A 13,109-nucleotide genomic window follows, 5' to 3' on the forward strand; every position below is an offset into this window, starting at 1 on the left:
AAGAGGTCTTTGGAAAGGGTGGTCTGAGAGGGGCACTCCTTAGCTCCCGATTCTCCCATCCAAGTTTCTCTTCGCTCCCTCACCCCTAGCGTTTGGCGGCACCCACTTCTAGGGGCGAGGAAGTAGGCGGAGCCCGGTTTTGGCGCCAGGCGCTGCTGCTACGAAACAGAAACGCCTCCGTCTAGAAGCTCGGTTACTGTCCTCGCCTCTACTTCCCTCTCCCGCCCCTCCGGGGACCACCAGGCGCCACACCGCGAACAGTAAGTGCCGCGTCGCTGCAGCCTTCCACCTGCCCGGGGTTCTGGTTCCCGGCGGGCGCGGCGCACGGCCCCTCCCCCCGCTGGGCGCGCGCGCGTCCGCCCGCCCCGCCCCTCGCGGCCGCCCGGCGTGGGCGGTGCCACCACCACCCCCACCCCCCCTCCAGCGGCTGCCCGGCGCGCAGCTCCCCAGCCCCCTCCCCCTCGGATGTGGCTGGAGCTTGAGGCGCGCAGGGCCGGAGACGCCGCAGACCCGGGACCCGGAGCAGCTCGGAGGCGGTGAAGTCGGTGTCTTTCTTTCTCTCTCTTTAGTCGGTGGTGGTGCTTAAAATACCACCTGCGCCCCAGGGATCCCCCCCACCCAGTTCCCTGCTTCCCGCCCTTCCCCGCCCGACCCCGAGTGGGGAGCTGGCGGGAAGCAGCGGAGAGTCCAGCGGAGACCCCACGGCGGGCCTGGCGCTGGGCCGGCGCTTGGAGTTAGTTGTGGGGGAGGGGGAGAATGAGACTGTCCTCGAGAGGGTAGAGAGCCGTGGCGACAGCCGCCTTATTTCTAGACAAAGCGCATTTCCTTTTCCCCTCCCCCATCCGCGATCAAGATGAGGGGCCCTCCTCCCCCTCACGGCCTCGGTCGGCGACTTGGGCCTCCAGTGAAGGCGGTGCGTTCTCCCGCATCAGCGCGGCCCGCTGTTCCGAGGCTGCGGCGGGCATTCCGTTACGTGGCTACCGCCGGGCGGGGAAGAACGTGGGCCCGGTGGTGCAGTGCCCTTGAGCCCCCGGGCCGCGGCCTTTGTTTCTCCCGGCGGATGGGCTGACCACGAGGCCCGGGCTCCTGGGTGGGGGGCGGGGGCCGGGCGTTTAGGCCTAGCTAAGCAGGGTGGGGCTTACGGGGAGCGGATAGAAGAGGTGGTTTGTTTTTATAAAGTGGCACGAAATGGGACTGAAGCATCTCGGTTTGGTTTTTTTCCTTGTTCAGTTTTTAAACTAGTGATTAGAAAGGGGGAGGGTTTTTAAGAACCCAAGTTGGGGTTATATAGGCGCCCCTTTGGACTGTTAAAAGGTCTAGAGGGGAAATGTACCATAATTTATCATTGTGATTGGGTGATCACGTCGAATTTGAAGCACATCATTTGGCCATTTTCTTAAAAATGCTGAATATGACATAAATGGGATTTAAATTGGAAAAAAATTTTGCTATTTTTTCCTTTGTAAAACTGTCTCTGATAACAGCGTACCTAATAAGGTTTTCTAGACCCACTTGGTTAGAGCACTGATGTACTCAGCAAGTATAGATCACTAATAACGCAGGTCTCAAATCTGCATCTCTGGATTTGAGTACAAGTTTTAAAATATACGATACATAGGTGGGGGTTGGAATCCAAACAAAACTTGTGTTTAGTTACCTTTTGTGTGTCGTGCAAACTTTTTAACTGTCATGCATTTTTCTAGTAATAGCTCTTCAAGTCTGCAATAAAAAATGGCCTCCAATAAAACTACATTGGTAAGTTAATGAAAACCTAAAATATATAAGGATCTAACTCAAATTTTTTTCCCAAAAATTATAACTTTGCATTTCTGTGGTTGAGATATTTACATCCACATGTATTTCCTAGTCCCTTCTCCCCCCCAGTGTTGTAATGAGGAGAGTTAGAGGCAAAACGAAATCATTACATTAAGATACTTACCGACTTGGCTTAATAGTGTCTTAATCCATTTAGAGAAACCTAATCTTGGGAGGACAGCACAATGAACTTTACGGAGTATTTTTATCTTGAAATAAAAATAAACTTTTGCAACATGGAAGAATTTTTACAAGCATAAACAGACAATGCTGTAAAGCCCTTGGTCATTGGCATAACAGTCCCTAAATCACCCTATAATGAAGTCTAGAGAAACCAGCTATTTTTGGTATTGCTCAGTTTAAAGAACAGGTAGGTACCTTACACACCTAGATTGGGACAAAGGTCATTCAGTTACTTTGTTCATGTTATCCTCTTTCAAACTTGATTATTCTAAAATACATAAAGGCCTTAAATTCAAATCATTGCCATTTTTTTAAAAATACAAAATAAACAAAATCATATATATATATCCAGGAAGGAGAGAAGACTGATCTGGATCATTCAAGCAGTTAAATTTTTTCTCTCCACTTTCTTAAACCCCAAGTTTGCTTTCTTACTCTTCATTAAAAGGTCTATGAATGTGTAAAGACATGTATGTCAGGCATATCAAGTTACAGATTTTTTGAAAACAAATATTCACATAAAAATTGTGAAATTCAAAGTTAATTGTTCTCACAGTAATTCTAACATTTCATCAATAATTGCAATCATATTATTAATATCTAAATAAAGCAAAAAATTTGGTTTTTGATTTGTATATTCTCCCCTTGGCTTTCACACTAAAAAGGCAAGTTTGGTTTTTAATTTTTGCCATCATTAGGTTGCATGTTTAACTCCAATATCCTGGGAGACATTGAAATAAGAAACAAAGTCTGTGGCACAAATGATTCCCATCAAAGCCGTCAATGGAAAAAACACAAAGCATCTTCTGTGCCCCCCTCAGGATTGAACTGTTCTTCAAATTCTATAAGCGGTACACCAAAGTGTAGACAACTGAATTGACTGTATGGTTACCTGTGACCTTCAGGTATTGGAAGGAGAAGGAACTAGCTGTCCCTGAGGCTTTGAGGATGAATAGAGATACAGAAAGCAAACATAGATGCTTCTGTTGCTTTGGCACACAGTTTTGACAGTCTTCAGTGTCCAAAGGATCATTAATTGACAACCTTGAAAGTTTTTCTTAATCTAACTTTTAATTTTAAGAGATGAGGTGTGTTAGTTTAGGTGGGAAATTGAGTTTTGTTTTGAAAAGAAAAAGGTGAACACTTGTAACTAGCTTATGAGTGCCATAGTAAATACTTCATTATTTTTATCTTATTAGTGCTTATTCTTTTCACTTTCTTTACTTTTGTTATCCTGTTTGTTCTATTAATCTCTTACTTTCATGAACATAACTAATTTGTTTATCATTTAGGATCAGTATCGAATAGGCTTTTATCTACAACAGTTTTTCATTCCTTGTAGTGTACAGAAGCTAAAAGCTCTCTGACTGGTTGTAATACCCAAGTGTCTTGACTAATAAAAATTATTAAGAAAATTGTAAGACCTGACTTGGAGATGGTATCCAACAAAATCAGATGTTTGCTGGGTTATTCTAAATTCCAGAGAATTTTTATTTTTTATATGTGTGTACACCTCTAATTACATAATTTTGATTTCAGTGTTCTTTTGCAGTCTTGAGGCATTGCTGTTGTTACTTTTCGGCTTGTATGCTACATTAAGAGGTGACTTTAATGACTAGGCAATTAAGTTGTTGTTTTTTTTAACAGCACCACTGAAATTATTTTAAAATTGACGTAACATTTGAGATTTCCCCCTTAGTCTCTTCTAATTAACCATTTCAGTTATATTCAATCTTCATAACATGAGTTATTGGAAAATAGTGGTTTTAGCCTGGTCTTTTGGCTTTTCTGATAGTGTTAATACAAAAAAGAAAAAAACTAATCTAAAAACTTGTTTAAAGTGAATTTTGCTGGCTACCATTTTAACACTTGAGAAACCAAGAAAGAAACTTGATTTTCACATTAGAGAATTAAAATGATCCAGTATTTTGGCTTCTTCAAGTGACAACATTATAATTTTGTTCCATGTGATCTGTAATGTTATACAGAAATTATGGAACAATAAGTGTCCTTTTTAACCTATTAATGGTCTCCTTCGTTGACTCTACGACTGATCTCAGGATTCTGAACCATGTTTTCATTCTGCACTTACCTATTTCTGTATAACTGAGACTTTTAATATTGGTGTTTGTTTTGAGAAAGGGGGTTTTTAAGTGTTGGGAGGCTGTAGTTTTATAATGGGACTATGGTTGACTTAATAATATCCCTTGTTAGTATTTACTCTCTTTGTATCATCCTCTAATACTTTCTAGTTGTTTGTTGCTGTGTTGTAGTTAAAATGAGTGCAAACCCTACAGGGCACCAGGCTGGTTCAGTAAACTTGGTTTTGTAGACTAGGTAAGACATTAGATTTGGGAAAGAACAGTATTTCCCACATAGTGTTTTTTATTGTATTATTTCTGCAAAGGGGGTGGGTGATAGGTTTGAGCTAAAATGGAATTAAGTATTCTTTTTGATTATTCTGTTGACTTCCATCTTCTCAGAATGTGTCTGCCCTGGGATATAGAAGTAAAAATAAAGGTGTCAAATGCAACAATAATATAAATAGTTTAGCCTTTAAAATGTACTCAAAAATGAAAAAAAGAAGTTTCTTAAATCTCTCTTTTGTTTTATTTTAGCAAAAAATGGGAAAGAAACAGAATGGAAAGAGTAAAAAAGTAGAAGAGGCAGAGCCTGAAGAATTTGTGGTGGAAAAAGTACTGGACCGACGTGTAGTGAATGGGAAGGTGGAGTATTTCCTGAAGTGGAAGGGATTTACAGAGTAAGAAACCTCTGGTGCTTTCATTATATGTTGGACTGCACCTAAGTGACGTTTAAAATTTGCTTTAGTCTGGGGTTTTTAAAATCAGATTCCCCGTAGATTTCTTTATATTTAAAGACACCTTTAAGCCAGGGTGCTTTGAGATCTGTTTAAAAAGAGTCAACCAAGCAGATTTGAAATTAGTTGATTGCCTTGGAGAGTCAAATTTATAGGTGTGCAGTTTGCTATGTAATCATGTTAATGTAGTTAGATATTTTACTAATTAGAATGTCTAATTGACATTGTTTTCTTAGATACAGAGGACACTAAAAATATTGAAGCTATATAAGGTAGACTGGTGGGTGTTGAACAGAAGTGTTTATCATCTAGGACTTACACCGTGCACTAGGTTTACTGTATTCTAATCTCTTAAGAAGTGTTGTGAGCATTTTTTAAGCTCCTTAATTCTTTATGTTCCTTGTTACTAATTGTTCTCATAATTTTTATGTTAGCTGTATTGCGAATAACTCATGCAGAAATTCCATGAGTTATAAACTTAGGTTTATCATGTGCTAAATCTACTTGGATTTTTCTGCTTTATACCACAAAAACAGCAAGGCTCTGTGGTCAGTGACTTCTTGAAAATGGATAGGTAGAGATAGACAGCAGTTGTCTGAGCATGGTGGAGATGGGGGAGTGTGCTAGTCAAATAATCAGGCTTCAAATATCTGTTACGTACTACTTGCCCCACCATTTACATTTAAAGATGTCTCCATAGCATTTTGGGAATTATGAGTTGAGTGGAAGATTTAAGGTTCTTTATTTTATCCTTCTAGTATTCTTAGTTGAGCTTAAGTATGTAAGTTTATAATTTGCCACTAGAAAAATTTCCTACAGATAGCAGAACAAAGCAAAATAAGTCTGAACTATTTTAAAATGAGATTTACCCATTATGCCAAAGAACTCATTACCTTTTTTGTTGGTTGTTTTGGAATCTCATGAGGCATTAAATGCTGTTTGTCTCTGTCCAGCCTATCAAAATGTTAAGAAACTTAATTCCTTTCTCCCTCTTTCTCCCAAACCGAAGGCCGTTAGTATGGCTGAGAACCTACTATGTGCGGTACACTGTATTAGGTGCACAATATAGAAGTCTATAATGAAAGTAACATGACAAAATGGAGGCTCCGCTTCAACTCTTTTGTCCTCCCCTATCCTGATTCAGGTTTGCCAGTTTTAGCGTCTCAGCATATCAGAAGACCCAAGTGGTAACCAGAAGTTAACAGTACCTTTCTTTTCCATCATCTCTAAAACGATAGAATGATTTCATTCTGTCTTGTTCTGTAAAGGCTTTTTGGATCAGAGTGCACAAAGTTAGCAAGCCTACAGGGCACCAGGCTGGTTCAGGTAGTAAAGCATGCAGTTCTTGATCTTGGGGGTTGTGAGTTCGAACTCTACGTTGGGCATAGAGTTTTTTTTTTAAATGTTAGCAACCGTATCAGTGTAGGATTATCTAACATTCATGTTTGGTAATTGATACTCATTTTCTTTCCAGTCCTTCTGAAAAACATATGAAAATAGCCATCTCAGCATTATATCAGGAGTTGCCAAACTTTTTCCTTAAAGAATCGTGTGGTAAATACTTAGGCTTTGTGGGCAGTAGACCTCTCACAATTACTCAACTTTTCAAATACAGTACAAAAGCAGCAGTAGACACTACATTAAACAAACAAGCATGGCTATGTTCTAGTGAATGGGCCCTGATTTCCTATAATTGTCATTTTGAAATTTTTTCCCAATTAAAAATGTGAAAAACATTTTTAGTTGGCCCAACATACAGAAGCTGGATTTGACTTTTGGGTTGCCAACCCCTGCTTTTTATCACTGCCCAATTTGAGCACCCAGCAGAAGTTGAAAATACTGCCTCACATATAGAATGCCTTAGAATTTTTGTTCTCAAACATGGTGTTGGAGGTCCCAAACGGAGGCATAGTCTGACTGATCTGATAAAGTAATTTGGAGTGGAAATAGGGAATCCTCATTTTTAAAAAGCCTTTGCAGAGAAATTCTGAAGTGGGTTGTCTATGTAACTTGGGAAAATATTCGTTCCAGTTATTCTGTTAGAGCAGGTATAGTTAACTTGGAGGTAATACAGCAGACTGCCCACTTACTAGAGGCTAAGAAAGTAGACACAGGAAGTATAAGCAGATTTTCTCAAAAGAATGTGGGGATAGGGAAAAAATGGTAAGCATCTGCAGTGCAGCAGACTGTTTTTCAGCTGTATATTAAATGAATGTGGATGATGATGAATCCTATTTAATTGAATTTTTTTTTTTAACCAAACCCAGTGCTGACAATACTTGGGAACCTGAAGAAAATTTAGATTGTCCAGAGTTAATTGAAGCATTTCTTAACTCTCAAAAAGCTGGTAAAGAAAAAGATGGTACAAAAAGAAAATCTTTATCTGACAGTGAATCTGATGATAGCAAATCAAAGAAGAAAAGAGATGCTGTAAGTATAAAATACTGCCCAGCAGACTGACCTAGCAAAAGGTTGATGGCTTGATTTTTAAAATACGTTTAAGATACTTTTAAAAATTCAAATACTTTTTAAAATCATTAAAAAGTTTCTTTTAAATGCTTAGTATTTAGGACAAAAAGGCTAGGCATGATCTAGCCTGCATCATATAAATGTTCAATAAGTGCTTTTACAACTTACATTTTTGTGCTAGTGTTACTTTGAGTAGATTCATGGAGTTGATCCCTGATAAGAACCATTTCCTGTGATCCAGGACTAGCAGTCTTAAATACAGTGAACACAAAGATTAGATCATTGCAATCCCTTACAGTAAAAACAATCCACATGGCACATCCTGATTATAGACCATTAGTGGCACTGACCACCAGAACGTACTTTGACATGTGGTCTTTGTTTTGTCAGAGTATTGCCAAACAACATTCTGATTTTGAAGTATATAATCTTTGGTAACAGAAATTTAAAAAAAAATTTTTGGTGTGAATTGAGACAGCTGGTTCATTAACTACATGGGTATTTTGATCTAGTCTTTGCTTCACTAATGTGTCGGTGGCTTTGGGCAAAACACATAACTACTTGCTTATACCTTCAACTCCAAAACAGATTGTATTTACCATGCCTGCTGGCAATTTGGGAAAAGGTCTTGATTCTGAATTCGTATTTAGGCTTGGGAACTAAACATAAAATACAGATTCATTGATAAGGTCTTTGGATTTAAAATTTGATCGTTTGAATTAGATGCCAAGTAGTTTACAGGTAACCTGTTAAATCTTCGTGGCAGGTCTGCTAAGATTATAGGTATTATCCCCATTTTCCAGATGAGCAGCAGAGGTTGACTACAAATTTGGTTCTGGATGCTTTAGCAGCCAAAGCAAAAAGGTAACAGTGTTGAGAATCCATATGCATAAATTGAAGGTCAACCGTATATTCAACAGAAGTGCTGTTTAGTAACAGTAGTTATCCTACACTGAACTCTTATAGTGTGCCCAGCAGTGTTCTACATAACTTAGTTTGCATTTTTTATGCTATAAAATGTCTCTGAGACAGATAGTATTATTATTCCTGTTTTATAGGTAATGAGTCAACCACAGAGATTAACTTGCCCTGTTTTATAGGTAATGAGTCAACCACAGAGATTAACTTGCCCAAAGCCACGCAGTAAAGGTTAGAGTTGTCATTCTAACTAACCTAGGTAATCTGACTCCAGAATCTAGGATATTGATATAAAAGTCTGGTAGGGAGAAGGCATTTCTTAATCTAAGCAGTTCTCAAACTTTCTGAACCCCTTTAATACTCAAGAATATTATTGAGAATCCTAGAGAACTTTTATTTATATGTGGTATGACCATCAATCCTAACTGTATTAGAAATTAAAACAGTTTTAAAACATTCGTGTATTCAGTTAAGAATGACAAAACCTATTGCTTGTTCATAACTTCTGAAAAATAACTTTAAATGAGAAGAGTGGCATTTTACAGTTTTGCAAACCTTTTCAGTGTCTAGCCTAAGACAGTTCTACTTCTGCATTTGATTTGCTGTCTTAATGTTGTTTGGCGGAGGCATATGTAGATACTTTAAAGTCAAAGAAAAAGGAGGAGGCCTTGCCGATAAACAGCCACCCACTAAAGGTCTCAGGGATCCCCACGGGTCCTCAGACCACACTTTTAGAACCACTGGATTATGCTAAGAATTTTTTTAAGGTTTCCTATAACGCAGATTATTATACTGATCAGTCTGAGTTTCAGAGTTCTTACTCTTTTGCTATTTGTATTTTGTGTGTGCTTTAAAAATATGTGGGTAATTTCCATTAATTCCTAAAAGTGATTTGAAATACTAACTTCATGAATTTATAAAGAAGTTAGAAATAAAGGGATTAATTTGTGTGCCTACATAGTTCTGTCTTGAGATTCAGAACACTTTTAGATACCTGGGTTTGTTTTTTCTTATAAGGTTAATGGAAATTACAGTGTGTTTTAGTACTAAATAAGGGTTCTTTCTCCTGTCAGTTCTTTTTTACTTTAATTTGAAAGCTATAGTTCATGAAAACAAATCGGAAGTTAATATTATTAGTTTGCAATATGGAAACTGGGTGACACATTTATGTAAATAGTCATTTAACATCTTTAAATCAGGCTGATAAACCAAGAGGCTTTGCCAGAGGTCTTGATCCTGAACGAATAATTGGTGCCACAGACAGCAGTGGAGAATTAATGTTTCTCATGAAATGGTAAGTGTGCAGATGACTGCTGTTATATTTTAAATTAAGAGTTTTTTTTCTTTTTTTAATTTGTGAAGCTTTATCTAGAAAAGGTTTTATAGTTTTCATCATTTAGATAATATCTGCTGAAAGGATGATTCTAGGTTTTTTGGTTTTGGGGCTTTTTGTTGCTTGGTTTTTGTTTTTTTCCTAATGGTGTTTTAAAGCAAAGATTGGCCTGTTTTGGAAAATGTAGTTTTATCAGAACATAGCCACAAGTATCATATAACCCTTCTGAAGCACTGAAATACCTTTTGATTGAATTATGATTTAAGTGAAACATTCTCAGTTGGCAAAAACAGTTGAGACTTTTGACTGAAAATTTTTTTTCCCTCACAACAGGAAAGATTCAGATGAGGCAGACTTGGTGCTGGCAAAAGAGGCAAATATGAAGTGTCCTCAAATTGTAATTGCTTTTTATGAAGAGAGACTAACTTGGCATTCTTGTCCAGAAGATGAAGCTCAATAATTGTTTGTGTTGCTTTTTATATATATTTATATATATATATAAAATCTGGGTCTTTGTTTTTTGATTTGTTAGTGTGAAGAAATAACATTCTAATGAAAATCAAGTTTGATAATGTTTGTTTTGAAGTAGTATTGGGGGAGTTGTTGGGGGTTTTTGCATCTATAGCACTGGTTACTTTGAACAAATAAAAGCTTTCTGTAGTTGCTTCCTTTATCAGAAAAGAATATTTGAGACCATGGTATATTATCCCCCTGCATTAGAGAACACCTTTTCTAAATGTTGGGGGAAATCTTCATAGTTGTTACTCATTCAAAATTTGTGTTTAACTCCTGTATGCCTAAGGACCATTCTGGGTTTTTTGTTTATTTAGGGGTTTTTTGTGTGTATACTTAAAATACATACATAAATGGTTTTCTTTTTCCCTTTTTTTTTTTTTAAACATTCACCAAAACAAAAATAGCGTTTTATAAACCATGGATAAGCCCGTGTTTCCGGGATGTATCATTTTCAGCAAGTTAAGAAATAAATCACTTAAAGTTAAACTGAAGTTTTTCCTGAAGCCTTAACCTTTCAAATTTTGTAATTAATTGGACAATTTAAATAGTTTAAATTGGACAATTTAAAAGCAGCCATATCAGAATCTATATCTGTATCTACAGTCGTATAAATGCAAGTGTGTTTGCAAGATCCCTGAAAGGAAAATCTTACCACCACCACCGACCTCCCCACCCAAATGACAAAACTAGACAAGTCCTGGTGTGTTTTAATTAGGTAAACAAAACTTAGTTAAATGGACATTTAAAGGTTCCTTCTAGTGAACCAGTCCTTTTCAAGAAGTTGAAGTCTCTGTGCTGTATTGACTAAAAGGTCATGATTCATGGAATGTCTTAAGACTTCATTCATGGAAACCTAATCATAAGCAGTTGGTTAGATATGTTGGCAATTCAGCACCTGCTGGAATAAATAGGTGGACAGACTCCTATAATCCAAATTCTTAACCTGCATGTTTTTTTCTTTACCCCAACTCATTCCTGACACGTAGGCTCAATCTTCTCAGTATTTGAGTTACTGGTTCACCAGAAACCAGGAAAAACAACTTTGTAGTCAAAATGTTACCCAACTGTATATTGTTTACTTTATTGTAAATACTGGTAAACAGTGGTCAATAAATAGTTTTATATTCCTTTATGTGATTAGACTTTTTTTTATCTGATTATCTTTCTAGTGGGAGTAGAAACACACACCTTAGGTTCCTCTTCATGTTTATAAATAACACTAAAGCATTAGAGTACATGTCTTCGATCTTTTGAGCTGAGGAGTTTCAAACTTACTAGAATATGTATTTCTACAAAAATGAAAACTGGTATCTTGGGATGCCTAAGAGGAATCTGCTTCATTAAAAGGAAATTTTCATACTTAGAATATAGTTTGTTGAAACTGCTGTCTGAAAAACAAGTTAGGACTGATACTGCTGTGATAGACTTACTTCTACTAATTTCTAAAATCCATACAGAGAAAAGGAAATCATTTTGCAATATATATAAATATTTAATCATGTTGTATACCTGAAACTGACTATGTCAATTTATACCTCAGTTTTTAAAAATTAAAAAAAATATCCTATCTATACTAAGCTGTTTATTACTTACTCTTTATGTACCTAGCACTGCTCTCAACAATGGGTTCATAGGTGATACCAAACACCCTGTTAATACCAGAAAACGATGGCCCCTACATTAAACTTCAGTAAGGGCATTTCTGGAAACTATCCACATACTACTTTTATTACCCCTTCTTATGTTGTATGTTTCTTATTGGTGCTGTAAAAAATTGCGTCGATCTTCATGGCTTGAAATAACAAATTTATTATCAGTTCTGGAGGTCAGAACTGTGTAATTTGTCTTAACTGACCTGAAAAGGTATCAGGGCTGGTTCCTTCTCGAGGCTCTAATGGCAAAATTGTTTCCTTATTTTCAATAGCAGAGCCAGCTGCTATATAATGGTTCCCCTTCTTAACCAACTACCACAGGTAGGTTAGGTTGTCATTTTTTGCTGTTAATGTAGGAACATTTTTAGATGTAATGTGTAGTGACACTTAAGTAGATATAGATTCCCATGTATTACTGAAGTCAAGCTTGCAGTGATCTACTCTCCCCACATTATCCTATATCTCCACTTGTACTATAAATTAATATTGATTTTTTTTTAGCCAGTCTGATGGTTTCATGTTTTAATTTGGCATGTCTATGATCTTTTTTGGGCATTCTTTTAATGCTTAATGACTTTCCATTTCCTCATCTATAAATTACCAATTTTACAAAAATTCTTAATTGGTATTTCTTTTTGTAGTGAGAATATTAACACCTAAGTTTTTGTGTTGCAAATATTTTTTCCCATTGTGTATATTTTGACATGATTTATAGTATCTTTTGATTGTACCTTTTTAAAAAAATTTTTATGTGGTCAACTATTGTCAGTTTTTACATCTTCTGGATTTCCTGTCTTGTTTAAAAATACTTCTCCCATTCTGAAGTTGAAGTTGTATAGACAGTCTTCTAAATTTTTCTAATTTTTACTGTCATTTTTATAGTAAAGTCTTTAATCAGATTTTGTTAGATATTGTCATGAAGGTTTCTTTTTTTTTAAAAGATTTTATTTATTTATTTGACAAGAGATAGAGACAGCCAGTGAGAGAGGGAACACAAGCAGGGGGAGTGGGAGAGGAAGAAGCAGGCTCATAGCAGAGGAGCCTGATGTGGGGCTCGATCCCATAACGCCGGGATCACGCCCTGAGCCAAAGGCAGATGCTTAACCGCTGTGCCACCCAGGCACCCCTGTCATGAAAGTTTCTGATTTTTTTCACCCCAAGATGGACATCCATACCACTGAAGCAGTGAGATGTGTGGGTAACAAAGTTTGCCTAATCCTTTGGATCAAAGAAAACCATATGCCACTACAAAAATGTCGGTCAGCATTAAAACTGAAGTTTTTCTTTCTCATAGGGGCCTGAAATCTGTTCAGATATCTGGACAAGTATTGGTGTGGCATAATCCCGGAGTTTAATACCATTGAGAACAGAAGGGAACACTTTGACCTGCAGTTTATTACCATTA

At 37.4% G+C, this 13,109-nt stretch overlaps 1 protein-coding gene across 2 annotated transcripts; it reads left to right on the forward strand.

Annotated features, from left to right (window-relative positions):
• The first annotated feature begins 160 nt into the window (after nt 1-160).
• Nucleotides 161-11,184, forward strand: CBX3 (chromobox 3). Of its 2 annotated transcripts, none has more exons than XM_044387246.3 (6): nt 161-260; nt 1,704-1,755; nt 4,617-4,759; nt 7,084-7,246; nt 9,403-9,497; nt 9,870-11,184. In XM_044387246.3, the coding sequence occupies exons 2-6, from the start codon at nt 1,732-1,734 to the stop codon at nt 9,994-9,996; spliced, it is 552 nt and encodes a 183-aa protein (XP_044243181.1). In that variant the 5' UTR covers nt 161-260; nt 1,704-1,731; the 3' UTR covers nt 9,997-11,184. The 2 variants fall into 2 exon arrangements, with proteins under 2 accessions (XP_044243181.1, XP_026363846.1); XM_026508061.4 differs by lacking the exon at nt 161-260 and adding an exon at nt 406-541.
• The last annotated feature ends 1,925 nt before the right edge of the window (nt 11,185-13,109 follow it).

This window comes from Ursus arctos, unplaced genomic scaffold (assembly GCF_023065955.2).
Source record: "Ursus arctos isolate Adak ecotype North America unplaced genomic scaffold, UrsArc2.0 scaffold_3, whole genome shotgun sequence".
NCBI lineage: Eukaryota > Metazoa > Chordata > Mammalia > Carnivora > Ursidae > Ursus > Ursus arctos.